The following is a 26845-nucleotide window of genomic DNA, read 5'->3' as shown; positions in this document are numbered from 1 at the left end:
ATGAGTGAAACAACTTCCTTACCTTGATTACATTCCCTTGCTGCACACCATTTCTTCACCAGTATACGATTTTGGGACTACTCTTCGCTTGCCATATATAAGATAAACTTTCGCTGTCTCTTCATCCAGAAGAAATGCTATTATTAGTTAAAATAACATACCACACGTAACATCAGAATCCATAAGGATCACACGCAGTATTTATATTTAAATCAGATTCACTATGTTTATTTTATATTGTTTCTTCGAAATAGTTTTTATAATTTTACAGTATTACCTACATGTAAGGATAGTTAGGAGAAAATAAAAAGTTCTCTTATAATGTGATGTATTTATTACAAAAATATTATTTCCATACACATATGGCAAGAAACAAACAAATAAATCAGTGTGAAGGATGAGCTTGCATATTTTTTACAAGATTTTGAATCTTGGCTGAATAGTAGAAACTGCGCAACGTAAATCATTGGCAATGCTGAGTTTGCTTCTAAGCTTATTTTTTATCGCCACTACCGCTGAAAATGCTCTTTCGCACAAATAAGTGCTTGAAAATGGTAAATACAATTTCAGTGCTTGTTCTGCTGTGCTGGGATACACCGTGAGATATTTCACACAAAATAAAGGCTTATCCATCTTCTCAAAGTCATACTTCGCTGCAGAATCATTTTTAATTTCTAAGACTTCCTCTTGTAGTCTGTCTGGCAACACATCCACGTCAACGTGAAATGGGTCCGCCACTAACCTATAATAAATTTTATCATCACAACTGTTAGGGAAGTATCGTTCGAATTCATCAATGAGGTGCTGCAAATGGTTTGATATTTTACTCTTAGTATCAGTATCCTTAAAATCGTTGTGAAATTGGGCTTCTTCCAGGATTCCAAACAATCTGGGAAAGCAGGAATAATTGCAGGCTAAAATTTTACGTTTCCATAGTTGCAACTTATCAGTAAACGCTTTGGTGGCATCCCAATGAAAAATTATGTTTGACTCTCCACCTTGTAATTTCAAATTCAATGTGTTTAAAGATCCAAAAATATCTGACAGATAAGTCAATGCAACATGAATACCGGGCTTTCTAAATTCCACATACAATTCAGTTTGTTGGTTATTTTCCAAAAACTGCATCACGTCTCGAAGTTCAAATAATCTTCCTAGCATATTTCCTTTTGAGAGCCAACGTACTTCTGTATGAAATAAAAGTGTTTTATACTCTGCTCCCAAGTCTTCACAAAGAGCCGTAAATAACCTGGAATTTAATGCACTCTTTTTAATATGATTCACGATTTTGATGCACAATTTCAAGACATCATTGAGTTCCTTTGGAATGCCAATGCTTGACAATGTATTACACAGTGGATAGCAGTAACACTCGGTTTGCCCCCCCCCCCCCCCCCCCTCCCTCCTCTGACCATCTGCACGAATCCTGAGCGACATCCAAGCATTGATGGGGCGCCGTCTGTGCATACGCCTATCAGTTTCTGCCATGATAACTCATTTTTACAAAAGAATTCAGAGACGACTGCCGTTATATGAATTGTTTTTGAAGTTGTCTTTAACTCTGTAGAAAACAGCAACTCTTCTTTAATTGCTTCATTTTCTATATAGCAAACGAAAGCTAGCAGTTGGCAACAATTCGCAAAGTCGGTACTCTCGTCTAACTGTATTGCGAAAAACTGCGATTGTTTGACGGCCGTAACTAATTGATTTTGTATGTCTTCGGCCATATCATCAATCCGACGTTTCACAGTATTGTCAGAAAGCGGTATTTGTGAAAGTTTTTGTTTACTTTCTGACCCAAGAACAATATCAGCAGCTTTCAACCAACAGGGTTTCACTAGTGTCTCTCCAATAATATGACTTTTCTTGGTCCTTGAAATAAGTAGCGATAACTCATACGAGGCTTCCAGTACCTTTTCTGATGTCTGAGCGAAGGATCCAGCAGTGTCCAACTTCATCCGTTTCAAATTATCACATTTTGCAGCAAAAAATTCCTTTGGCTTCTCGTTCAATGCACCATGCTTTCCTCGATTTGGCATTCCACACAAGAAGGTCTCATGGAATCATTCCTCCACCCGCACCTCCCTTGCAACATCATCACGCCCCCCCCCCCCCTCCCCCCTCTGCTCTAAGACGTTGGCCCCGGCACAACGGAACTACTCCCAGATTGAAAAGGAGGTCCTGACAATCGTGTTCGCCGTCTAAAAATTTCACACCTATCTCTATGGGGCAAAGTTCACCCTCCTGACAGACCATAAACACTTGGTTACACTTTTGGGACCCCACTCTCACCTTCCAGAGTGGCCGACGGCTCAATGTCTCCAGCGCTGCGCATTGTTTTTACGTAATTACGCTTACACCATCCGGTATAAGCCCACCGCCCACCATGCTAATGCGGACGCTTTGTTGCGTCTCCCAGAAGGCCCCAACCCTCCCTTTGACCAACAGGAGGTCCTCTGCTTTCACATTGATTCTGCCCGCCGGGATGCGTTGGACGGTCCCTCTTATGGCCGTTCACATTGCTGCGGCTACCTACAGTGACCCTGTGTTGTGCCAGGTTCTCAACTACGTGGTCCACGGGTGGCCGTCCTATGTTACTCGTTGGATGCAGTCTGATTTCAGCCCCTGGCGCCACCTGTCCCACAGGCTCTCCGTGGTCGATGATGTCCTTCTGTTGGCCACGGAGTCGGATGCCCACCGGGTGGCCGTCCCTCTGGAATTGCGGCTTCGGGTGCTCAGTTTGTTACACCGCAGGCACTGAGTTATGTCCTGTATGAAAGTTTTGACTCGCCAGCGTGTGTATTGGCCCAGCGTCGATGGCAATATTGAGCGCCTGGTCCGTGGGTGCACTGTCTGTGCTCGTCACCAGGCAAGCTCCCCTCAGTCGTTTGCACCCTGGCTTGTGCCTTGATGGCCCTAGGATCGCATCCATATTGATTTTATGGGCCTGTTTTTGGGATCCATGTGGTTACTCATTGTTAATGCCTACTCCAAATACCCATATGTTGTCCGCATGGCATCCACCACTGCGGAGGCTACACTCACGGCCCTGGCCCAGGTTCTCGCCATTGAGGGCCTGCCACACACATTGGTCTCCAATAATGGTCCACAATTCATGGCGTCCTCCTTCCACTACTTCTGTCAGGCCAACGGTATCAAACATATCCGTAGCCCCCTTTCCACCCTTCGTCCAGTGGCACAGCAGAGAGGCTTGTCCGCACTTTTAAACACCAGTTGACTATGGTGGTCGACACATCTCCAACCACGTCGGCCCTCACCCTGTTTTTGAGCACCTATTGCACTACGCTAATTGCTGGATGCAGTCCGGCAGAGCTCCTTCATGAGCGACAGCCACGGACCCAGCTTCATTTGCTGATGCCATCCTCCTCCGGCCCCCACTCCTTGCCCTCGCAGCGGTACGCCCCTGGCATGGCCGTGTGGGCTCGTGAATATGGGCGACACCCGCCACGGTCGTCGTGGCCCATGGGCGGCATGTGACGTCGGTGCAGACGTCGAAAGGGTTGGAGTGCCGCCATCATAATCAGCTCTGCCCTCGTGCTGCCATGGGACTCTCACTGCTGCCTCTTTCCCTACCTCCTTCAGGTACGGATGTGGTCCTGAAGTCACCGTCCCTGCCCCCGGTTGCTGTCTCCCTGCGGGCCTGACTCCGGCCCTCTCCGCCTCCGGGTGGATCGTTGGCTCCCTCCTCCACCCTGAACTCTGGATCGGCTACCATGGATACCTCGGGCGTCCCTTCCTCCGCACCAATTGCGGTTGATGTGCCCAGTTCCTCTTCCCATTGCCGCCCTCCTCGACACCGTCCGCGGCATTTCCGCCCCTACGCGCGAGTTGCAGGGGGGAGGGATCTGGTACCACGCGCCGTGGAATTTGAATCTGTGCCAGACGTCATGGACGTCGAAGACCCCTAGAGATCTCTGCATCTTCGCACTGTAAGCTGTGGCGACGCGTGCCTCCTGGCCCGCTTTTAGTGTGAGGGCACCACAGTGGAACACGTGGTTCCAGCGGCCAATAGCGGCGCACCCGATAGAGTACTTAAGTGCTTGCCTCTATCTTTGCCAGCCAGTCTAATATCGCATATGTCTGTGGGCACATCGCCTCGCATTAAGTAGCTTACTTACTTTCTTGCTCTGTGTACGAGTGGACATGTTTGTTACGTTTCCTTGTGACTCCATTGTTCGATCTCGTTCTGTCTTTCGTTGGTCGTGTCCATCCTCTCCCGTTGTGCTGTTGTTCGTGAGCCTCTCTGCGGGTCCAGCCGCGCTTTCCACCATTTCAACACCGCGACCGTCCCAGTCGCAGTTACAACAATATGTAAACGCTTTTAGTGGCACCAAAGTTAGTGTCCAGTCTGTAAATGAGACGGGAACTAAAATTGAGGGTAGCAAGGCAAAAGCTGAAATACTTAACTTCATTTTCAAATGTTCCTTTGCAAAAGAAAACCCAGGAGAACTGTCCCAATTTAATTCTCGTACCATTGAAAAACTGAATGAAAGAAGTTTTTTTTGTGTCAGTGGTGCTGAGAAACGCTGAAATCGTTAAAGCTGAACAAAGCCCCAGGGCCCAATGGAATCCCTGTCAGATTATATACTGAATTTGCAGCTGAGTTAGCCCCCCCCCCCCACCCCCCCCCCCACCCCCCCCCCACCACCACCACCACCACCACCACCACCACCACCACCACCACCACCACCACCACCACTACTATAATCCCTCATAGATCCCTTGAACAAAAAAAACGTGTCCAGTTCTTTGGAAAAGGTACAGGTCACATCTGTTTACAAGAAGGGTAGTAGAAGTGATCCACAAAATTACTGTTTAGTATCCTTGACATCCAGTTTGTTGTAGAATCTTAGAACATATTACCGAGCGAGGTGGCGCAGTGGTTAGCACACTGGACTCTCATTCGGGAGGACGACGGTTCAATCTCGTCTCCGGCCATCCTGATTTAGGTTTTCCGTGATTTCCCTAAATCGTTTCAGGCAAATGCCGGGATGGTTCCTTTGAAAGGGCACGGCCGATTTCCTTCCCAATCCTTAACTAACCTGAGCTTGCGCTCCATCTCTAATGACCTCGTTGTCGACGGGACGTTAAACACTAACCACCACCACCATCTTAGAACGTATTCTGAGCTCAAATGTAAGAAGGTATCCTGAACAGAATGACGTCCTCCATGCCATCCAGCATGGATTTCAAAAACATCGATTATGTGAAACTCAACTTGCACTCGCACATAACATACTGAAAGCTTGGGATCAAGGCAGCCAGTTAGATGCTGTATTTCTTGATTTCCGAAAAGCATTTGACTCAGTACCACACCTACGCTTATTGTCAAAAGTACGATCATATGGAGTATGAAGTGAAATTTGTGACTTGATTGAGGACTTTTTGGGAGGGAGGATGCAGCATGTTATCTTGGATGGAGAGTCATTGTCATATTTGCATAAATATTCAGTCAGATCTTGATAAGATTTCAAAGTGGTGCAGAGACTGGCAACTTGCTGTAAATGTTCAAAAATGTAAAATTGTGCACTTCACAAAGCGAAAAAAAAAAAAAAAAAAAAAAAAAGTATCCTATGACTATAATATCAATGAGTCACTGTTAGAATCAGCCAACTTATACAACTATCTAGGTGTAACACACTGTCAGGGTAAGAAATGGAATAGTCATAGAGGCTGTTGTGGGTAAAGCAGGTGGTAGACTTCAGTTTATTTGTGGAATTTTGGGGAAGCACAATCAGTCTACAAAGGAGATTGTTTACTAATCACATGTGTGATCGGTTCTAAAATATTGCTCAAGTGTGTGGGACCCGTACCAGATAGGACTCATTATCAGTGCTCTGCCAAAAGGCAGGTTTTCACATGGCAGTTCTCCAGGCTGACCGGTCTCCAGCCATCCTCTTCAGGTCTGCATAATTTACTCTTCCCTTTATGTCATCTATCATCTTGTATCTCCTCCTTCCTCTCAGTCTTCTCCCACAAACCAATCCTTCCAAAGCATCTCCTAGCAAGCACTCCCTTCTTAATGAATGTCCCAACCAGTTCTTTTTTCTTTCTCTTACAACCTTCAGCAGACATCTTCTCTCACCAACCCTTCCCAATATTCTTTCATTACTCACTCTTTCCATCCAGCTTATTCTCTCCATTCTCCTCCACATCCACATCTCAAATGCTTATAACATTTTTTCATCCTCTTGTCTCAGCGTCCATGTTTCTGCCCCATATAGTGCCACACTCCAGACAAAATATTTGCCAAGCCTTTTCCTTAGTCTTTTACCTAATTTGCCACATAAGAGTCTCCTCTTTCTGTTGAATGCCTCCTTCGCTATGGCAATTCGAGTTTTCACCTCCTGGTGACATCCCAAGTCTTCAGTTATTGTGCTTCCAATATATTTAAATGCGCTTACTTGGCTAATCGTAGATTGTCCTATTTTGATATTGGTCAGTCTGCGTCTTGTACTGATGACCATACTCTTTGTTTTTGCTGTGCTTATTTGCATCCCATATTCCACACAAGCTTCATTCAGATCTTTCAGCATGTTATTCACTGTCCACTCACTTTCTGATTGTATTACCCTGTCATAAAGAAATCTGTTCTCTTTCCACCAATACATATTCCTCTTTTCCCATCTAAGCCTTTCACAATAATCTCTTCAAGGTATATGTTAAACAACAGTGGGGAAAGGCAACAGCCTTGTCTAACACCTCGCCCAATGCTACCTACTTGTGACATTTCATTTCCAATCCTTATCCTTACTTTCTGGTGTAAATATAGATTCTGTATCAGTCGTCTCTCTTTCCAATCTACTCCTTTCCTCTTCAAAATATCCGTCAGCTTGTTCCACTGAGCTCTGTCAAAAGCTTTTTCTAAATATATAAAAACAGCTAAGATTTATCTACCTTTTTCCATATAGCTTTCCCCTATAGTTCTTAACAGGCCGACAGTATCTCTTGCGCCTTTTCCTCTTCTAAATCTGAACTGCTCCTCTGCAATTCCTGTATCCAACTTGCCATATAGCCTTCTATTCAACACTCTCAACAAGACTTAGGTGCATGAGAAATTAGACTGATGGTTCGGTGCACTTCACATTTTTTAGTGTTTCTCTTTTTCTCTGTTGGTATCATAACTGTTGCAAGGAAGGCCTCAGGCCATTCCCCTTTGTCATATATCTCATTACAGAGGTAGACTATTTCTTTTCTTGCCATGTTTCCCAGACCCTTCAACAGTTCTGCTGAAAATCATCAATTCCACATGCCTTCCTATTCTTCATCTCCTTCAGCGCCTTTTCTACTTCTACTTCTGCTTCCAAGACGGTAAATCCCTTTCCATCTTTTGGCACATATTGCTCCTCTTCAACCTTAATTTCACTTTGCATTTCATCCCCCTTATACAGAAATTCAATATATTCTTGCCATCTGTTCAAAACCTCCTTGGTTCTTCTGCTAGAGTACCATCCGCTCTTTCTATTTCCATGTTATTCCTCTTTCTTTTACATCCAAAAACTATCTCACTAGCCAGTCTATACATCATTTCATACTTTCCCTCTTTCTCCATTTTCTCTATTTTGTCGCATTTCTGTTTCATCAATTTTTCTCTTGCTTCTTCAGTTTCTCTTCTTAATTCATTATTCAGTTTCCTGTACCTCTTTTTGCCTTCTTCAGTTTCTACATTTTTCCACTTTCTCCGCTCTTCCATCTTTTTCAACATGTTTTCTGTTATCCATTCTCTCCTGGTGCTTTGGGATACTCTAATTCCTAGTACTTCTTTGGCAGAGTCCATGAGTCCTTCCCTCATTGTTATCCATTTGTCATTAACACTACCTCTTTGCCATTTTTCCATAAATCTGTTCTCCAAATCTGACGCCTTTCCTACCTCTTTGAGTCTTTCTATGTTTAGTCTTTCCTTTGCTTTACCTCTCCAGACTTTTTTCAACTTCACTTGTATTTCTCCCATTACTAGGTTGTGGTCTCCATTTATATTCGCTCCTGATTAAGCTTTAGCATTCTTCAAACAGTTCCTAAATCTTTTTTGTTTCAGGATGTAGTTCAACTAATATATTTCCCTATTCAAATATGATATCCATGTGTAACGTCTCCTTTTGTGGTGTTCAAATAATGTGTTACCTACTGCTAATGAATTTTCTTTACAGAAACTAATTAGTTGTTTACCTCTCTCATTTTTTATTCCTAATCCAAATTTTCCTACTACATCTTCATCTCTTCCTTCACCCACCACTGCATTCCAGTCCCCCATGATAACGCTGGCATTTCTATTTTCTTTCTCGATGAGTTCTTGTATTTTCTCATAATATTCTTCCACTTCCTCATCCCTATGCTGGCTAGTTGGCACGTATAACTGTATTAATACCAAATCTTTTTAACTACCCTTCAGTCGTATCATCGTCAGTCTTCCGTCAATATATCGTACCTTCATTACCTTATTTTTCAACTTTTGCCCTATCATATTCCTACTTTGTTTTCACCACTCTGGATTTCCCCCGAGTAAAAGAGCTTGTAATCTCCACTTTCTATCTCCCCATTCTCTACCCCTCTTATTTCACACAAACCGAGGGCATCTAATCTGTTCCTCTTCATCTCCTGTTTTTCATTCTATAGCTTTCCTGCTTACAGTAGTGGCCTCACATTCCATGTTCCAATCCTTATCTTTCCTCCTTTCACTGTCCCTTTCTTCCTTTCAAATATGTCTACTCTCAGTGTGTTCCCCTCCCAGAGATCCGAATGAGGGGAAGTTTTAACTCTGGAATCTTTCACATGGAGAGACATACCATGTACTGCTTGGGAATGTAATGTGGTAGTTTCCCGTTACTTTCCACATAGGCAGTAGGATGCCTAGCCTAAAGTTAGCAGCTCATCGTGAGACAGACGCAGTCTGTAGCCGCCCCTCTGGTGTTCAGCCACTACTTGTACTCTTTTTGTACCCAAAAAGAAAAGGTGCCTCTTCTGCCAGCTCCGCTGTACAAAAGTCCATCTTCTCCGCCTTCGCTGCCATTGAGGTCTTCACCGTATACCTGGCAACGGGCCCTCACGAGGTTCTATCACCTGGGCCAGGTGAACCAAGGTTTTTTAACGAGGTGTTACTCCTCCCCCTTCTCCTTTCTCAACCAGGCTTGGGACCAGCTATGGCGGAGTTCAGGACTAACAGAGGATATTGCATGTATACAGAGAAGGGCAGCACATATGGTTACAGGTTTGTTTAATCTGTGGGAGAAGGCCGCAGAGATACTAAAGGAATTGAACTGGAAGACTCTTGAAGAGAGATGTGAACTATCCTGAGAAAGTCTGTTAGCAAAGTTTCAAGAACCGGTTTTCAATAGTGACTCTAGGAATATACTACAGGCCCCTGTGTATCACTCCTTTAAGGATTGTGAGAATAAGATTAGAATAATTATTCACACACACACACACACACACACACACACACACACACAAAGATGACTGATTTTAGAAGTTATTGACAGTGAAAATTAATAACCAAAAGGTGCAGTACTACTAACTCTTTCCCTCTATTTTTCGACAGGGGAAGGGGCAGGATTCCACACAGAATTTAAATTAAAAGATAAACTTCCATACCTATTTACAAGGTCATTTGCTAATTTAATTTCAACTGCTTCCTTAATAACACTACCCCAACAGCTGGAGGAATATGCCAGAATCTCCATGTTGTTAAACTCCAAAGGATGATTAGTGCCAAGAATGTTCTTCTATTGGAGATTTTCTCAGCTGACTGAGGTTTTTAATTCCCTTGCGCAACACTTTCTTGCTGTATTTTTACCTTGAAAATGAGAGGGTGTACTCTTCTCAAAATATTGATTGTTGTCAACGATGCCACCTGGCTACATTGCTGTAAGTTACTCGAAGATTGTATTTCATCTTAACATTTTCAGTAAACATAATGAAAAGTTCCGGGCCTATGAGATATAACTTTCTTAGCCATCAGTAGGAAACAACACTTTATTCATAATAATTTATCAGAGAAACTGAAATACTTCATTCTTAGATGTTTCTGTACAAAGAATGATGCTACGTGGATATAAATGAAATGATGCCTGTTTGTATACATACAATATTTACTAAAGATTATGAAGAGGTCACAAAGAAATATCTCAGTTCCATCACTGATGAATTTCATGCAGATCTGAGCAGAATTCGTTGTGGGTTTTTTTTTTTTTTTTTTTTTTTTTTTTTTTTTTTTTTTTTAAATGCTATGGACCAATGTGATTCAAGACAATGGGCATAGGACTTCTTGTCAGATAGATGCAGCCTTCAGCCCCCTGTACACCAAAGCAAACACATTGGAATGCGCATTTGCAAGCAGTGCGGCAGTTGTTAGCAGTATGCAGGTGGTTCCATTGTCATGGTTAAGTTGATTAATTTGTATTCTGTGCAGCATTATAGAGAACAGAAACATGCAACTTGGTTTATTTTGTATGTCGAGCACACTGTCGTCAGCGAAATTGTGAAGACACAGAAAAATGTGGTAAAGGATGAAGTGGTTTGGCTGTGACTAGTGATCTGCAGCTGGAACCATTGCTTGCTTTATTCCAAAACTTCACCTACATGTCTATAAATGATTTTTGCATGCTTCTAGCTGCAATTGAACAGAAGATTTCAAGGCAAGCTACAAGTAATCAATAAACCTTAGCAACTGAAGAGAAGCTAGCACTAATGCTGCGATTCTTAGCAACAGGCGGCAGGCTAGCCTCAAATATCTATTTTGAATTTCAACCACATCTCTTTCCAAAATTCCTGAAGTATGTAGCAGTATATGTAAAACACCTGTGGATTTTATTAATGTATACGTGAGGGACATACTATCAATAAAACTAAGTAATGTAATGTAAAAATAAAAGAAAGACCAGCATAATAGGCTATTTTATAACATGTATTTTACAGTTGTTGGATAAGAGATGTCATTGTTGGAGGAAAAGCAATTTTCACTTACTCTGTTTCTTCTGTATTTAAATTTTGAAAAGTAGTGGCCAAACCATGAAATTAACACAGGTAACTTGAATTTAAGCCATGAAAATGATCAGGTCTTTTGCATGTTTTTATTTTACATTAAACTACAGTGCCTGTTTGTATTTTGATAACATTTATTTTTCTGTTAGGAAATACTGCAACAAATCAAAAGTAAACCAAAAAGAACAAAAATGAAACCAAGAAGACTGTGCACCACATTATCTATCAGTTATGCAGTATCTGTAGATGTGGTGGGGAAGAGGGATGTATTATGTCTCTAGAAAGGTCTTCTTCAGAAGAGCAGTTGAAATTGTCCATATCTGCCTGGAACAAGATTTCCTGCACTTAATGTTGTAGTATATCCTGAGTGTTTTAGCTGCAGTTTTTAATTTTTGATCAAACATACTCACCAAAGCTGTCACATGCTGATTTTGTTTCCTGTTTCCTGCTCTCTGTGGTGTTGTCACTGATACCTTTGATTATCTTTGGAGCAACAGACAATTCACTGTCTGGTTTATTATACCTTTTTTATCTCGTGTGGTGGCTCACTTACTTCCACTATCTCTTCCCCGTGTATCTCTTTTGATGCAGTTTGAGGCACAAATATGACACTACTTCATACTTCATCTTCCACCACTTCTGCAACTGATGCATCTTCCTTCACTTCCTCACCTGCTTGAATGGGTTCCTTAAAGAAAATATTTTCTTAACTTAACACACCTCCAGTGACAGTTGACAAAGAAGAAAGAAATCTGATTTCAGGTACCTGGTCTCAAGGAACATATGCAGATCTTTCTTGCCTCTGAGATCTGTGCCACACTGATAAAAAACCAAAGAAGTAAGAAATGATTTAGCACAATGTTTTAAATCAGATAATGGGAGGCTTGAGTGGCAGGATAAACATTGTTAAGCTGAGTAAATACTCTGTTTGTACAGCTGTCATTAAACTAAATAAATGCAAAATACTGTCGCTACATGTTTATGACTTGACTAATCTCAAAACATCTACTTTTCCTCACTTTGTATGTATCAAGGAGAAATGACAGTGATAAGAAGACAAACCACTTGGAATTACGCTTTTCTGCTGCATCCATTCCCAATGTTGTATGCCCTTTTCGCCTTTTTCGCCTAAAAGAAGATAGTAGGGAGTCCATTTTCTTCTTCACTTCCTCTGTTGGAATTGTTAGCGCTCTGGCAATTTCTTGTCAAGCATAATTTTTTTGCTAGATATTTTATGTTGTCCATCTCTAGGTTCCCACAGGCACCGTTGGGATCTGTGCTCTTGCATCAACTGAAGTATGTTGTCATCGAGCCACTGCCACTCCCATCACCAAAAAAATCACTTTCAGTACACAAAATAATCAGTTTTTGAAAATGTAATATAATTGGATAGATATAAAATGTATTCACCAAGTGGCAGCAGTAGAAAACACACATAAAAGTTAAGGAAATGTGCAAGTTTTCAGAGCCATTGACTGCTATTGGCAGAAGGGTTGAAGGGGAAGGAAGAAGGGTGAAGGGTGAAGAAAAAGGACTGGTGACTTTTAGGAAATGGGGAGAGCTCTGGAAAAGTCACCTACAACCCTGGGTCAAACGAAGCTTATTGGATAGGTTGAGAAAGAAAGAAAGATTGTTGGGAATTATATCAGTATTTTCTCCTGCTGCCACTTATAAAGTAGAGTTTTTTATCCATCCAATTGTATTATACTTTTAGTGAACAATAACATATAGTGTGTGTTTGAAAAATACCTTATTGCGGCAAACCGAATACACTGTGTTTATCATACTGAAACTAGTGCTGAAACGGAGAGGTCACAAACTTCCTTTCATGCTTCGCTCTAAAACTGACAACCAGTAGATCACAAGTGAACACCTGTGAATGCGACCTGCGCACGTTCGAACACCATGCACGTTCTGTTTACACTAGAAAGAATTATCATTCACTGTTATGCCTTCTCTGGTAAAGGATAACAGAATATACAGTACAGTGCAGTCAGTTTTACATGAATATTTAGATAAGAAAAGCTTCTGTTCCCAACAGATTTCATGCAATTTGACCAAAGCTCAAAATTCGGCTTGCTGAAAATATTCAACTAAAGAAATGTGAAAGCAGGATATGACATCACAGTAGTAGATGAAACTTCCTATATATTCCTATGAGTTGCAATCGGTTGTTTGGGTGTCCCACTGTGAACCAAAATGATACAAGTGGTTCTAGGTGAAATATTTCTAAGAAAATGAATACTTGTTCCTTTGGTTACACTAGACATGTCACAACCATTGCTTAAGAGGATCAAAGAACCATTGATGCTCAGTGGTATACAGTAACATATGTGCCACATATCAGGAGGTAAAACAGTTGAAAAGTCATGCCATTCTTGGTTGTGACACTGCCGGCATTCATACAAAACATGAAACAGTTGATTATTCGATGCTGAAAAACATTGAACTCATAATGACATTGTAAGATTCACCTAGTTTATCTTCTAATGACCTCTGTTATGTCAAAGAAAACATGTATAGACAATGATTTTCATCCCTTCAAGAAGCTGTTGAATCCTACCAAAAGTATGCTTTTTAGGTATCCCCATCAGTGTGGAAAAATAATTCCAGGATTTTTTCAGTCACATGCAGAAATGCATACGTTTAAAAGTCATGTATATTAAGAAAAAATAAAATGATTTCTACCAAAAACATTTCTTCCGTTGTTTTTGGAACAACTTACGGTCCCTGTATGCTCCCCATCTACAATTCAGCTCTCCCACTACGTGCTGAATGGTGATCTTTCCTTATTTACATAGTTTTTATTCCACCGAGATGCTCCAGTGTCACATTATGTACTCGTTTTGTGTGAGAGGATTTGCTTTGCACTTAGGTAAGGCGCAGATGATTTTGTCTTATAATGTGTTGTCAATAAATATAGTACACCAACAGGAAACAGAACCCTGCATATGAAGTAGTATGTTACAAGAAACAGTAAATAACTTCCTGATATTGTGACATTTAACTCACTTGGAATCTGGTAAAAGTATCCCCCTCTACCTTCTTACATTTTTCATATTTTATGTTCGATACATTTACATAAGTATGCATCAAAATACTAATCAGAGGTTTATCTGTTATGCAATCCAGCTTTTTGGAATGTAGCTTGTAGTTTTCAACAAAAAAATGTGTTAAATAGTGAGTGAACTTAGACTTCAATCTAGGCTGCAGACCATTGTCTGTCAACAACATTTTTTTTGTATTTACTTTTGTTGGCTTCACCAACTCACAACAAATTATTGCCTCCCAGTGTAACGTAGAGCTCGAGCTGATTTACAGATCAAACTTGTCAGAATCAAAATTTTGAGCTGTGGGTATGTTTTGTGCAGGCAGTATGAATGTAAATCCTTTATTTACATTATGGGAGAGCCGGAACAATGATAAAGGGATCTGGTTATGATATCTAACTAAATGTAAAACCAATAACTACACATGTTTCAGTGTCAGTGTAACACATACTAATCAGTGTATGTATAATTAGAACATTATATTACTCTGTGAACAAGATCATGATTTATTCATTGTTCAGACAAATAATCAAAGCCACACAGCATAAATCTTTCAACTAGCCAAGAACTGATTGTAATCCTCTTTGATACCATATAACCATTGGAAAATACTTATAGAGGAAAACTAACCTATGAAATACATCTTCTGAGTAGAACTATATACCAAAAAATCGTGAAATTGTGTACATGAAACTGTAATGAAGTAATATTTTCTATATTTTGAAGTAGCTGTGAGAGCAAGTGACTGTTTAATGATTACTGGCACATGCAATCCAAAAACATTATTTAACTGGATAGATAAAAAATCTACTCACCAAGTGGCAGCAGAACACACACATAAAAGACTGTTGTGATTGGCATGCTTTTAGAGCCAGTGGCTCCTTCTTCAGGCAGAAGGGTTGAAGGGGAAGGAAGAAGGGTGAAGGAAAAGGACTGGAGAGATCTAGGAAAAGGGATAGATTTTGGGAAAGTCACCCAGACTGCATCGGATGAGATTTGAAAACTTGAGTGCTTAAAGGTGGAAGACAAGGTAATATGCAGGACAGATATTACTACTAAAATACCGTGCATGAGTTAATAAGAGTGAGAAGCTAAGTGCATTGTACGTAACAGAGGTGGGAGGGATGGTGAAAAATAGACGGAAAAGACAATGAAAGATGTAGGAAATTAAAACGGAGTGAAGCAAAGAGTAGTTGCAGTGAAGCAAAGAGTAGTTGCAGTGAAGCAAAGAGTAGTTGCAGTGAAGCAAAGAGTAGTTGCAGTGAAGCAAAGAGTAGTTGCAGTGAAGAAAATCTGAGACGGAAGAAATTAACATAAATTAAGGCCAGGTGGGTGGTGAGAACCAAGGACATGTTGTAGTGCTAGTTCCCACATGCTGAGTTCTGAGAAACAGTCATCTCGGGGAAGAATCGAGATGGCGCGTCTGGTGAATTAGGTGTCGAGGTCAGGAATGTCATGTTGTAGAGCATGCTCTGCAACAGGATATTGTGAGTTGCCTATACCCATTCCTCCTAATTGATAATTTGGTGGTAGTCATGCTGATGTAGGAGGCTGAACAGTGTTAATAACTGGTATATTACGTGTTGTTTCGCAGGTGGCTCTCCATTTCAAAGTATATGTTTTGCCAGTTACAGTGTTATCACAGATGGTGGTTGGAGGGCACATAGGGCAAGTCTTGCAGCAGTGTCGGTCACAGGGGTAGGAGCCATATAGAGTAGGGAGATAGGTGCAGAGGGAGAATAGGGTCTGAGATTGAGAGGGTGATGGAAAGCTATTCTAACTAACTCTCAGACAGACTGGATCTCATTTTATATTCAGCATCCAAACAAATATGTTAGTTTCAGATGCCAAGGCTGTATGGAAGGGAACATTAGACATGGAAGGGATGGCAGCTGTCAAAATTGTTTGTTGGTAGGTTTAATGTGGATAGAAGTGTGCAGCTGGCCTTTGGTAAGGACAAGATCAGTGTCAAGGAAGGTGGCATGGGATTCAGAGTAGGACCATGTGAAACTTAATTGGGAGAAGGTATTCAGAGATTCCAGGAATTTTAGCAGGTCAGCCTCACCATGAGTCAATATGGCAAAGATGTCATCAATGTATCCAAACCAAACCAGGGCCTGAAGACTTATGGATCCCAGGAAAACCCCTTCCAAGCAACCCATGAAAAGGTTGGCATAGGAAGGAGCCATCCTGGTTCTCATGGCCGTGCCCATGATTTGTTTGTATGTCTGCCACTCAAAACTGAAGTAGTTGTTAGTAAGTATAAAGCTGCTTAAGGTGAGTAGGAAGGATGTCATAGGTTTGGAATCAGATGAGTGCTGACTGAGGAAATGTTCAGCAGCAGACAGACCATTTACATGGGGGGGGATGTTGGTATAGACAGAGGTGGCATCAATGGTGACAAGCAAGTTGTGTGTTGGGAGTGGGACGGGCATGGATTTAAGACACTCTAGGAAATGGTTGGTGTCTTTGATGTAGGAGGGGAGTTTTTGTATTATGGGTTTCAGGTTTTGATCAACTAAGGCAGATATACGTTCAGTGGGTGCTTTGAAGGCAGCAACTATAGGAAGGTGGTGGTGTGTGGTTTGGGTGGGGTAAGAAGTTCTATGGATTGAGGTGTTAGTCATTGTGAGGGATCTGATGTTTTAAGGAGGGATGGCAGGTCAGTTTGAATCACAGGGATGGGATCTTGATGGTAGATGCTGTATGTAGAGGTGTCAGACAGCTGGTGTAGACCTTCAGTAACGTACTCCTTTCGGTCAAGTACTACAGTGGTAGATCCTTTGTCTGCTGGGAGGATAACGATGGAGTCATCAGCTTTTAGGGAACGTAGGGCCTGGAGTTCTGCAGAGGACAGGTTAGGTCATGTTATATGGACCTGAGGAAGGGTTGTGAGACAATGCTGGGTGTGAGGAATTCTTGGAAGGCTTGTAAGGGATGATGTTGAGGTAATGGTGGTGGGTCAAGTTGGGCTCATGGTCTGAGCTGTTAAAGATGGGTCAATGCCAGGTTTGCTGCTGGAAAGGTTTTAGGGTTGGGTTGCGAAGTGAAATTTCTGATGGATATTATGTGTGAAGGAAAGGAGGCCCTTCACCAAAGTAGCATGATCAAAAGCAGGTTTAGGGTTGAAAGTGTGGCCCTTAGGTAATACAGATAATTCAGGAGGTAGGAGTGCTTTAGATGAGAGGTTTTCCGTCTGTTTTTCACTGGCCCCTACCACCTGTACTACATACAATGCACTTGGCTGCTCACTCTTATTAACTCGTGTACAATGTTTTAGTAGTAATCTTTGTCTTGCATATTACCATGTCTTCCACCTTTAAGTTCTCAGTTTTCAAATCTCATCTGATGCAGTCCCCAACAATCAGTCTTTCCTTCTCATCCTGTATGGTAAGTCTCCCTGACCCACAGTTCTGGGTGACTTTCCCAAAATCTACCCCTCTTCCTAGACGTCTCCAGTCCTTTTCCTTCTCCCTTCTTCCTTCCCTTTCAACCCTTCTGTCTGAAGAAGGAGCCACTCGCTCCAAAAGCTTGTCAATCACAACAGTCTTTTATGTTTATGTTCTGCCGCTTCTTGGTGAGTAGATTTTTTATGTATCCAGTTAAATAATTTTATCAATAATTGATTGCAATCCAAAAACAGCACAATAAACTTATTCACATTATCTTCCATTTTCTAATTCTGCTTATTAGTAGGTAAAATGTTTGCTGAGGAATTTCTTTGTGTGTAGAGAATGAATGGGTCCCTGTGTCACCGAAGGCTGCGGATGTTGCTGGTCCCAACATCCCCGACGAGAAGTCACATGGTGGTCAGACAGCTAAGGGTGAAGTGTCTCCCAGCCAGAACTGTCCATCTGAGGTACACATTCTGATGCTATATTTCACTTGTTTCTTACTATAATAATTTTGATGAATATTAGTATTTCTGCACCCGGGACATTTTTAGTTGTAATGTTTTTGTATATTGGCCTAATCCTGCTGTTCTGTTCACTATTACTCTACAACTATACTGTTCAGGTCAGTATGGCCCAACTTTAAGATACTTGAAAAAACTTCTGTGAACACTCATTTTTGTACACTTGTTGACATTGTTATGTAGCAGTATGTTGTTGAAAATAATAATAATAGATAGAACAATATTCAAGAAATTTCTTTTTTTAATGTTCACGTAGGGTAAATTCGAAACAGTGTACAGTTTTGAGTAAGGTATCCTTCATTTGATACTTCTTATCACTTTATTGACTGTGATGTGTTCAAAGTCATAAGTATGGAACAACAGTTCTCAAAACAGGTAATTATTTTTGAACATATTAACATTTGTTTTTTAACTTTTATTCTTACTCATTGCTATTTGGACAGAAATAGGTGACTTGCGTTTTGCAAGCATGTAAAATGTTTATTACATTTTCTGCAGAATATGTTTGTTTAATCGTCACTTGCCTTGCTATTCTCAGAGAATCTTCTGTTTTTGGGAAATGCTTAATGCAATCTGTTCTGCTACCAGTGACTTTGCAAGTTCATCCAAGACTATACTGCCCCTCAATATTTTTCGTCCTATTATTTCATTTTGAAGCACTGTACAAAGTATTACTTCAAATGAACTTTTTATGTCACACATTCTGCTGGTTGCATACCTGGTAACTTCTGGGGCACTCTTGGCAGTCAAAGTCGATAAGGAGCCATGTTGTGCTGGTGGGTGTAACTGCTGTTCTATAATTTTTTTAAAAAAAAAAAAGGTTGTAAACTGTCATCATTTTTATCAGAACACTTTCTTTCATATACGTTACTGACATGATCTTCAAACTTGGAAAAGTGTTCCTTCATCTATTTAGGAATTTACTAATTATTCCAGCGCAACATCAGTCAGTGATCTAATTGTTGTGATGTCCCCTTAAAGATTGAAATAATCGAGAAGTTCCAAGTGATTCTTGGAAAAAGCAAGAAAGCGAGAAACAAACTCATTGTTGTAAATGCAGAGGCTTTGTTTCTTGTTCACAGTACGTTTAAACAACAAAAATCATTATTAGTGTAAAATATAACAGAAAACTAAAAAAAATTGACATTAGAATAATAATATTTGTGTCAGGTCCTTATGACCTGAACTTTACATGTGTCCATATTAATGTACACTTAAAATATTTTAAGTATTTTTGTACACACATTGCTTATGCATTTTCAGACAAATTCACAAAATTTTGTAAAATTGTCTTAGTATTTAAATAATCAGAAACAAAATTTGTAATAATCCTGGTTCATATAAATCCAAACAGATCAGCAGGATTAAATTTAGAAAGTAGACCAACATGCATAAAATAACATTCAAATGCTTTCTGTTTTCCGGCTTAGAAATTTGTTGCAGACAGTGTTTAAAGTTATTGTATCGAGTGTAATAACTGCAAGTAATAGTAATAAGTTTGTACACTGAGCAAGCTAAAAGAGAGAGAGAGAGAGAGAGAGAGAGAGAGAGAGAGAGAGAGAGAGAGAGAGATTTTGAAAAGGAATTAAATTTGAGGGAAAAGAAATAAAAAGATGACATTTGCTGTTGTAGATGACAAAGGACTTGAAAGAGCAGTTGAACGGAACAGATAGTGTCTTCAAAAGACTTTATAAGACTAACATCAGTAGAATTAAAAGGAGATTAGTGGAACATAATCGTATCAAATCAGATGATGCTGAGGAAATTAGATTAGAAAATGACACACTCAAAAGGAGCAGATGATTTTTGCTATTTGCGCAGCAAAATAACTGATGATGGCAGAAGTAGAGCAGAAACTAAAGGCAGAATGACAATAGCAAGAAGAGTGTTTCTGAAAAACTAGAAATTTGTTTATGTCAAATATAAGTCTTTTCTGGAGGTATTTTCCTAGAGTGTAGCCTTGAACAGAAATGACACAACAGTTCTGTCAAGAAGGAAACAAGATTTTCAAATGTGGTGCTACAGAAGAGTCATGAAGATTAGGTAGGTAGATTGAATAACAGATGTGAAAGTACTGAACTGAATTGGGCTGTAAAGGAATTTATGGCCCAATCTGATTAAAAGACTAATAGAAGGAATTGGTTGATAGTACACATCCTGAGAGGCATGAAGAAGTCATTAATTTGGTGATGGGGTAGAGAGAGAGAGAGAGAGAGAGAGGGAGGGAGGGAGGGTTGGGGGTGGGTGAGAGAGAGAGAGAGAGAGAGAGAGAGAGAGAGAGAGAGAGAGAGGGAAGGGGGGGGGGGGTCAGAAACTGTAGAGGGAAAGCAGGTTCAAATGTGTCTAGGTTGCAGTAATTATGCAGAGATGAATAGGCTGACACAAGGCAGTCTAGCACGGAGAGTTGCATCCAGCCACTCTACAAACTAGAGACCACCACGATACATCATATTTGAAGCATACATCGCAAAATACAAATACACTGATAGGAAAAAAAATCCCAACATCAAAAAATAATAAATGTAGAGTAATGAAACTTCAGGAATACATTTGTCTAGGAAACATATTTAAGTGATTAACACTGCAAGATAAGCCATTGTAAATTTGAAATGCTGGTACATTAATAAGTGGTGTAACCACCAAAATGTTGAATATAAGCATGCAGATGTTCATGCATTGTTTGCACAGGCGCCAGATGTCAGTTTGTGGAGTGGAGTTCCATGCCTATTGCACTTGTTCAGACAGTACAGGGATGGTTAATGCTGCTGTGGATGACGCTAGAGTTGTCATCCAATGATGTCCCCCGTGCGCTCAATTCAGAGAGAGTCCTGGTGATCGAGCAGGCCAAGGCAAGACATCAACACTGTTGGCAGCACAACAGGTCGAACAACTATATTGATGTACAAACATGCAGTCAGGGTACATGGGACAACCATAAGAGTGCTCCTGCAGTCATATGAAATCACATCTCAGACCATGACTCCAGTTGTAGGTCCAGTGTGTCAACCACAGAGACAGGTTGGTTGCAGCCCTTAAGCTGGTCTCCTCCTGACCATCACATGACCATCACTGGCATCGAGACAGGACCAGCTTTCATCACAAAACACAACAGACCTCCACCTTGCCCTTCAATGATCTCTCGCTTGACACCAGTGAAGTTGTAAATGGCGGTGGTTTGGGTTCAGTGGAATGCATGCTACAGGGTATCTGGCTTGGAGCTTTCCTTGAAGTAACTGATTTGGAACAGTTTCTTGTGTTACTGTCATGCCAATTGATGCTCAGATTACTGCCGCAGATGCAGTATGATGCACCAGAGGCATCTGTCCATAGCCCAGTTTTCTTGTGACCGTACATTCTCGCGACCACTGCAACCAGCAGTCATGTACAGTGACTATGTTTCTGCCAAGTCTTTCTGCAGTATTGCAGAATAAACATCCAACTTATTGTAGCCCTATTACATGACCTCGTTCAAACTCAGTGAGCTGCTGATAATGCCATCTTTGTTATGGTTTTATGTTGACTAACTCCAATTCACCAAAATGAATCTCAAAAGTAAATAATGCTCATGACCGTTACAGTGTCTATTTAAAGTAAACATGATTTGCATCCTCATAGTGGTGTTACTATCACCACTCTTATGCGACTGGTGCGAAATTTGAAGAAATATCATCTTCCAGATGTAGAAACACTCCTGCCAACTTTCGTTTATGTCACACAACTCCTCCTAGGTGTTGCGTTTTTTTTTTTTTTTTTTTTTTTTTTTTTTTGGTCCGTAAGTGTATATGGACAAGAGTGCTGCTTGTCACATGTAGGTGACTCGTGTACATATGTATTACAAGTATGTGGTAGTTGCAGTTATTAATAATAATTTCAAAGAACATGTAAGACATTAGTATTTTTCTCCAGAATTTCACAAAGATTTTACGAAAGGAAATTTTCAATGACTCATTATGGAAGTAATAAAAGCCAATGTTACAAGACCAAGTGAGATGGCACTAATATAAGACACTAGACTTGTTTTTAGGTGGATGGTGGCTCAGATCCCTGTCTGGCAGTGCAGATTTAGGTTTTCTACGATTTCCTAAAATTGCTTAAGGCAAATGATAGCTTGTTTCCTTCGATAAAAATATTCCTTATCCTTCCTCAATCAGACCTTGTACTCCGAATCTATTGACGTTATCAACAATCGGTTTTTAAATGCCTACCTGCCTTCCCTGATATTGTAAGTAACTTACCAAAAAGTCTTTGTTTCTTCAGCCTGTCAGAAAAAATTTGGAATTAACTAATGTGAAATGAAGAAATACGTGGAACTTCTCATGATTAAGAGACACATACAATTTGTATTTTGTCATGAAAACTTAACTATCTTTCAAAATAAAATACTTTAAGAATAGTGTAATATTATTTTGTAAACATAACAAAAAATGTTCTCACCTATGAATTTGTGTTCATTGGGGCCTCATAGAAACTTGCAGTGAGAATATTGTTAAGAAAATCATAAATTAATTTTGATAACATGTGACACCTAGGAATGTGATTATTTGTGAGAGATTGTGTCGGACAGGCTGCATGGACTCACAGAACACAGTGCTCAAAAATATTGTGTATGCATCTCTTACAAACTTTTCATCATTGTTCCCATCACTCTGCATATTGGAATGTGTGTGATAGGACAACTGCAGTATTTCAGAACCACAGAATAACAAAATATATTTGTGAAGGATGAGCTTAGCCACTAGGGTATGATGTATGGAATGCATTTATTTATATGTATATGTCACCAGAGCAGTAATTTTTATATGATACCTGTATAAAATCAATCCTACTTGGTGGCTGCATGGACATTATTTACTTATATTTACTGGGGTTTTAAAGGCGTTTATGAATTATGACATTATTTTACTTTCTCATATTAATGGTTTAACTTTGCAACTGTTACATTATCAATCTATTTTTGTACCTGACGTATAGTCTGTGACTACATTCTATTACATGATTTCACAGGCTGTTTTCCACAGCATCTGTTGTAATCAGTTATTATTGGATTCTGTGGTTCTGAAATACTGCAGTTGTCCTATCACACACATTCCAGTATCACAGGCTGAAGAAACAAAGACTTTTTGGTAAGTTACTTACAATATCAGGGAAGGCAGGTAGGCATTTAAGAACCGATTGTTGATAACGTCAATAGATTCGGAGTACAAGGTCTGATTGAGGAAGGATAAGGAATATTTTTATCGAAGGAAACAAGCTATCATTTGCCTTAAGCAATTTTAGGAAATCGTAGAAAACCTAAATCTGCACTGCCAGACAGGGATCTGAGCCACCATCCACCTAAAAACAAGTCTAGTGTCTTATATTAGTGCCATCTCACTTGGTCTTGTAACATTAGCTTTTATTACTTCCATAATGAGTCATTGAAAATTTCCTTTCGTAAAGTCTTTGTGAAATTCTGTAGAAAAATACTAATGTCTTACATGTTCTTTGAAATTATTATTAATACCTGCAACTACCACATACTTGTAATACATACGTACACGAGTCACCTACATGTGACAAGCAGCACTCTTGTCCATATACACTTACGGACAAAAAAAAAATCGCAACACCTAGGAGGAGTTGTGTGACATAACCGAAAGTTGGCAGGAGTGTTTCTACATCTGGAAGATGATATTTCTTCAAATTTCGCACCAGTCGCATAAGAGTGGTGATAGTAACACCACTATGGGATGCAAATCATGTTTACTTTAAATATCTGTGACTACATTCTATTACATGATTTTTCGCAGGCTTTTTTCCACAGCATCTGTTGTAATCAGTTATTATTGGATTTTCCATTTTAAGCTGACATCTACATAAATACTGTGTAAGCCATTTCATAGTGTTCGACGTAGGGTACAGTTTTCCACTACTAGTCATTTCCTTTCCTATTCCACTTGCAAGTGGAGCGAGGGAACATTGACTGTCTATATGCCTCCATACTAGCCCTAATCTCTCTTATCTTGTAATCGTGGTCCTTATGTAAAATCTGCATTGGCAGCAGTAGAATCATTCTGCAGCCAGCTGAAAATGCATGTTGTCTAAACTTTCTCAACAGCATTTTGTGAAAAGAAAGTTGTCTTCCCTCCATGGATTCCCATTTGAGGTCACAAAGCGTCTTCGTAACTATCACATGTTTATCGAATCCACCACTAACAAATCTAGCAGCATGCTTCTGATTTGCTTCAATGCCTTCCTTTAATCAGACCTGGTAGAGATCCCACAAACTTGAGCAGTACTGAAGAATGGGTTGCCAAAGATTTCAATGCGTGGTCTCCTTTATAAAGGTACACTTTCCTAGAACTATCCTAATTGAACCAAAATTCGACCATCCACCTTCCCTACAACCATTCTTACATGCTCATTCCAGTTTGTACTGTTTTGCAGCATTATGCCTAGATATTTAGTTGATGTGACAGCACTAATACTGTATTCTAACATTACAGGATTGGTTTTTCTTTCTCATCTGCATCAACTTCAATTTTTTTACATTTAGAGCAAGCTGCCACTCATTACACCTAATAATCTGTCTGTCATTCTCTCTCAGGTTCTTGCAATTAATATCACTTTTATTTATAAAGCAAATTCTGTGGTCATTCTGTAAACATGGATACATAATAACCTCTTCATTTTCATATTTTTAGATTAAAAAACAATATTTCCTTATAAAAGTTGCATACATTCTATGTACATATGGTGATGTCCACTGCTTTTTCCGTTAGTTTTCAAAAATGCATAGATACTTCAGGACAAAAGATAACCTTTAGTTTTATATTCAACAAAAATTGAATTTTATCTCGTGCATCTGTGGCATAAAAGTACATCAGTAATATGGTAGTTTTGCAACTACATTTAAATATGACAAAGCAAAATAATGTCATAGTTCATAAATAATGTTTAATATGTCCCTACAAATGTAAGTGAATAGTGTCCAATAAATAACGTGTGTGTGTGTGTGTGTGTGTGTGTGTGTGTGTGTGTGTGTGAGAGAGAGAGAGAGAGAGAGAGAGAGAGAGAGAGAGAGAGAGATGGCTTGGTTTTATGCAGTTACTGCTTGGAAATGAGCCGTACTAAAGATAGTAATAGAAAAAAGCATAAAAAATAATAAATTGCAGCTCTGGTGAATATACACAAAAATAGTATTTTGTCCAGTTTATTGAATATGCAGAACAGCATATGCGAAACATATTTACTGTACGAAATATTATTTTACAAACAGTTCAGGGTGTTTTAAAAAATGTTTCCTGCATGCCTAGATCTGTTAGTCATCTGATTCAAATTCACTGTCAAGTGCTTTCCACTTCAGCATACTAAAATTGTTTCCACTGCTGCATCTCCTGTGCATGTATGTGTGTTTTTCTTTTCATAATAAACAATCCAAAGCTTTGTGTGTGAGCTGTTCCCATTGGAAATCTTGAAGGTTGTGCTTATCTTTCTTATATACTGTTTTATATAGATCCATATTGGCTCAGTTGAATTACATTGTCGTTAACACATTGGAAGGCACACTTCTTCAAGCTCCCTTTCTGTTCCAAGTTGGGCCAGTTTACATATAGGCTGGAATGTTATGTGGTTGACTTTTCAGTTGCACTCCATGTATGATCTGTCATCATAGTGCGTGTATGTCAACTTTACCTCATAAATAATTTCCAGCTGTCATTCATAAAGTTAATTATTTTCATGGTCCTGCTATGCATTGCCATGGAGCCGTCCCATTAGACTTTCTCACCTTGTTACATTGTGCAAGAGTCAGAGGAGAGCTTCAGTCTGTCCAAGTTATTAAATGATGTAAACAGTTTTGCACCAACTATTCTGTATTTTATGCACGTGTTTTTCTTGTACAGCTTCTGTTATTTTATTCCTAAGAATCCCATGTTACACCACAAGCCTTAGGCCTAAAACCTGGTCTCCAGGCATACACTGCAGAGACTAAGTCTGAATTGTTCACTTAAGACGTGAATAAAACCAGTCACCTCTCAGAATTCTAAGTCCAGCCATGCATGAACTGGCAGCACCATAAGAGCAGCGAAAGTTTCTCTACGAAGTTCTGTCTTCTGCTCGAGCCTTCATAGTGCTGTATCTACTCATGGTGTAGTGGTAAATGTTGCACATTGTAGTGTGTTAGGTGCTGGGAGAGGGGTGTGTGTGTGTGTGTGTGTGTGTGTGTGTGTGTGTGTGTGTGTCAGAAGGGATGCTGATTTGAAATAAAGAGAGAATTAAAATGAACTTTTGACTGTATTCTAACAGTATGGTGTACATGAGGACTCACCTTGGGACAGAGGTGCCGGCTGACTGCCAGTCTGAGTTAAAGAGGGTACAGATGAGATGGCAGTTAACGTCTGCATGGCTCGTGGCTGGTCCTGATGAACAGAGTCAGTCAGGTGACACTATATCATCCACTCATTGTGGATCTGGAGCACAAGAAAGCATGTCTGGACTACAAGAGACTGAAGCAACTGCCCTATGTGCCTCAGGATCTTCCAGCTACCACAAATGTGATTGACCTCCCATGATCTAATGGCAAATGATGGCGTGGAATCACTAGTTCAGTCAGCAAAGGCATGATGTTGGATTCAGCAGCTTGTAGTGGATTCAACCAGCTGTGTCCTGAAAGGCAGGCAGGCAGGCAGGCTTGCACATAGGCATTGGTTGGGAGAGCACTTGTAAAGACTTGGCCAGGCCTTTTAAAATAAAAGCTTTTTAAACTAAATCCATGAATATTCCCAGACTGGTGATTGCACATTGCACAGTAGATTAAGTTATGAATTCAAGTCCACTCCTTTTATTTTTTTAAACTGCATCTCAACTGTACTCAGAGTATCAATCTGATGGAACCTCGTAG

General features: G+C 40.1%; 1 protein-coding gene across 1 annotated transcript in view; it reads left to right on the top strand.

Annotated features, from left to right (window-relative positions):
* Positions 1-26845, top strand: part of LOC124795000 (serine/arginine repetitive matrix protein 2-like) — a 388873-nt gene that overhangs the window by 151871 nt on the left and 210157 nt on the right. Inside the window, exon 6 of the mRNA XM_047258754.1 lies at positions 17780-17907. Coding sequence (XP_047114710.1) covers positions 17780-17907 — 128 coding nt within the window. The remainder of the gene's footprint in view (positions 1-17779; positions 17908-26845) is intronic.

Source organism: Schistocerca piceifrons, chromosome 4 (genome assembly GCF_021461385.2).
Source record: "Schistocerca piceifrons isolate TAMUIC-IGC-003096 chromosome 4, iqSchPice1.1, whole genome shotgun sequence".
In the NCBI taxonomy this organism is placed as follows: domain Eukaryota; kingdom Metazoa; phylum Arthropoda; class Insecta; order Orthoptera; family Acrididae; genus Schistocerca; species Schistocerca piceifrons.
Note: the sequence above shows the minus strand (reverse complement) of the source record. Positions and strands in the feature narration are given on the sequence as shown.